At 34.1% G+C, this 1,315-nt stretch overlaps 1 protein-coding gene across 2 annotated transcripts in view; it reads right to left on the bottom strand.

The window, feature by feature from the left end:
* Nucleotides 1-929, bottom strand: part of cdc16 (cell division cycle 16 homolog (S. cerevisiae)) — a 19,770-nt gene extending 18,841 nt beyond the window's left edge. For both annotated transcript variants that reach the window (XM_014018806.1, XM_014018807.1), the window contains exons 1-2: nt 738-929; nt 511-565 (exon numbers count right to left, since the gene is read on the bottom strand). In XM_014018806.1, coding sequence (XP_013874260.1) covers nt 511-565; nt 738-785 — 103 coding nt within the window. In that variant the 5' untranslated portion in view covers nt 786-929. The remainder of the gene's footprint in view (nt 1-510; nt 566-737) is intronic.
* Between the last annotated feature and the right edge of the window lie 386 nt (nt 930-1,315).

Raw genomic sequence — 1,315 nt, 5'->3', positions numbered from 1 at the left:
CACATAAACGTGGCTGTGCTGCTTGCACCAGATGAATGACTAAAAATTTGGGTGTGCATTTACATCTTTCTTAAAAACAACAAACTAATTACTATGTTGAAATGGGGATTTAATAATGACTAAATGTTACAGTTTAGACTTAAAAATATAGTCGCTTTATTCTGAATCAAAGGGAGAAGGAGAGAAGTGTTGCAATACAGGAAATGTGTAAAGTTATTTGGGCGATTAGCAACATTAAAAAAATTAAAACATCTAAGTAAGTGAATTTCTCTGAATGGCCGGTCAGTTTCTCTTTTGAATAGTCGGTGAGGTTAACTTGGTTACACGCATTAAAGACACGCAGAAGAACATTAAAAGCCACAAAGTGTTGCCACACGTTGCCTAAATAAAATCAGAAAATGGAAAACCCTAAGCAAGGAGGTTGCCCGGTTAGTAGCTTCTTTATGTTGTGACAAGTGACTGACGGAACAAGTTGTGTTGTACCCAATTTATTTTAAACATTTTACTCACCGTGAGAAAGGGATGCTATCTTATCGGCCCAAAACAGACCACTTTGATACTGATGCTGTGAACACACATAAAAAGGTAGGTAAAATAACTTCCAACACAAAGTTTATATAAAGTGAAGTTTATGTATTTTTAACCGTTCATTCGCTACACTAGTAAAGTGGGAAGATAGTAGATTTAGCATAGTTAGCGCCACACAAAGAAACTAAGAAAATGATTAGTTTTCTTACCTGATCAATGTACTGTCGTACTCGTTTTCTAAGTCTGTCAAGGTTCATTTTGAATGATCTAAAGGTGAACGTTCTGTGTATTAAAGGTAAGACATTCCTAAAGACACAGAAATGTGTGCATTAATGCTAGCTTACTAGCTACGAACAGCCAAATCCGCGGCTTCTCCCTGCAAGCAGTGTTCGGCGAAAATGTGTCCCACACAAACTCCGCAAAGAGTTTTTGTTCCGCTTCAAACTTCATATATTTTTACCCTGTAAAATACTTTAATCAGAGCGCATCATTATAAAAAAAATAGTTTTAATAAAAAAAAAACACAATTTTGTCTTTTGTACTCAAAGAAACTACACATAGGGCAGTAGAGTGGCAGAAACATAAACCTTTGCCGCTAAAGTGTTATTATTATTATTTTTATTGAACACAATAACATTCACACAAAAACAATGACATTCTCATAAAAAAACAATCATTTTCATCGGTCCTCAGAACACATCTCCTTCAATATTACAAACAAGTACACTTTCTTTAATATTTTACAAAGCACACAAAAAAATAAAACTAAAAACAAAACAAAATAAAT

The sequence above is a fragment of the Austrofundulus limnaeus genome, unplaced genomic scaffold (genome assembly GCF_001266775.1).
Source record: "Austrofundulus limnaeus strain Quisiro unplaced genomic scaffold, Austrofundulus_limnaeus-1.0 Scaffold202, whole genome shotgun sequence".
Taxonomy (NCBI): domain Eukaryota; kingdom Metazoa; phylum Chordata; class Actinopteri; order Cyprinodontiformes; family Rivulidae; genus Austrofundulus; species Austrofundulus limnaeus.
The sequence above is the reverse complement of the archived record's forward strand: the minus strand, read 5'-3'. Positions and strand labels throughout refer to the sequence as shown.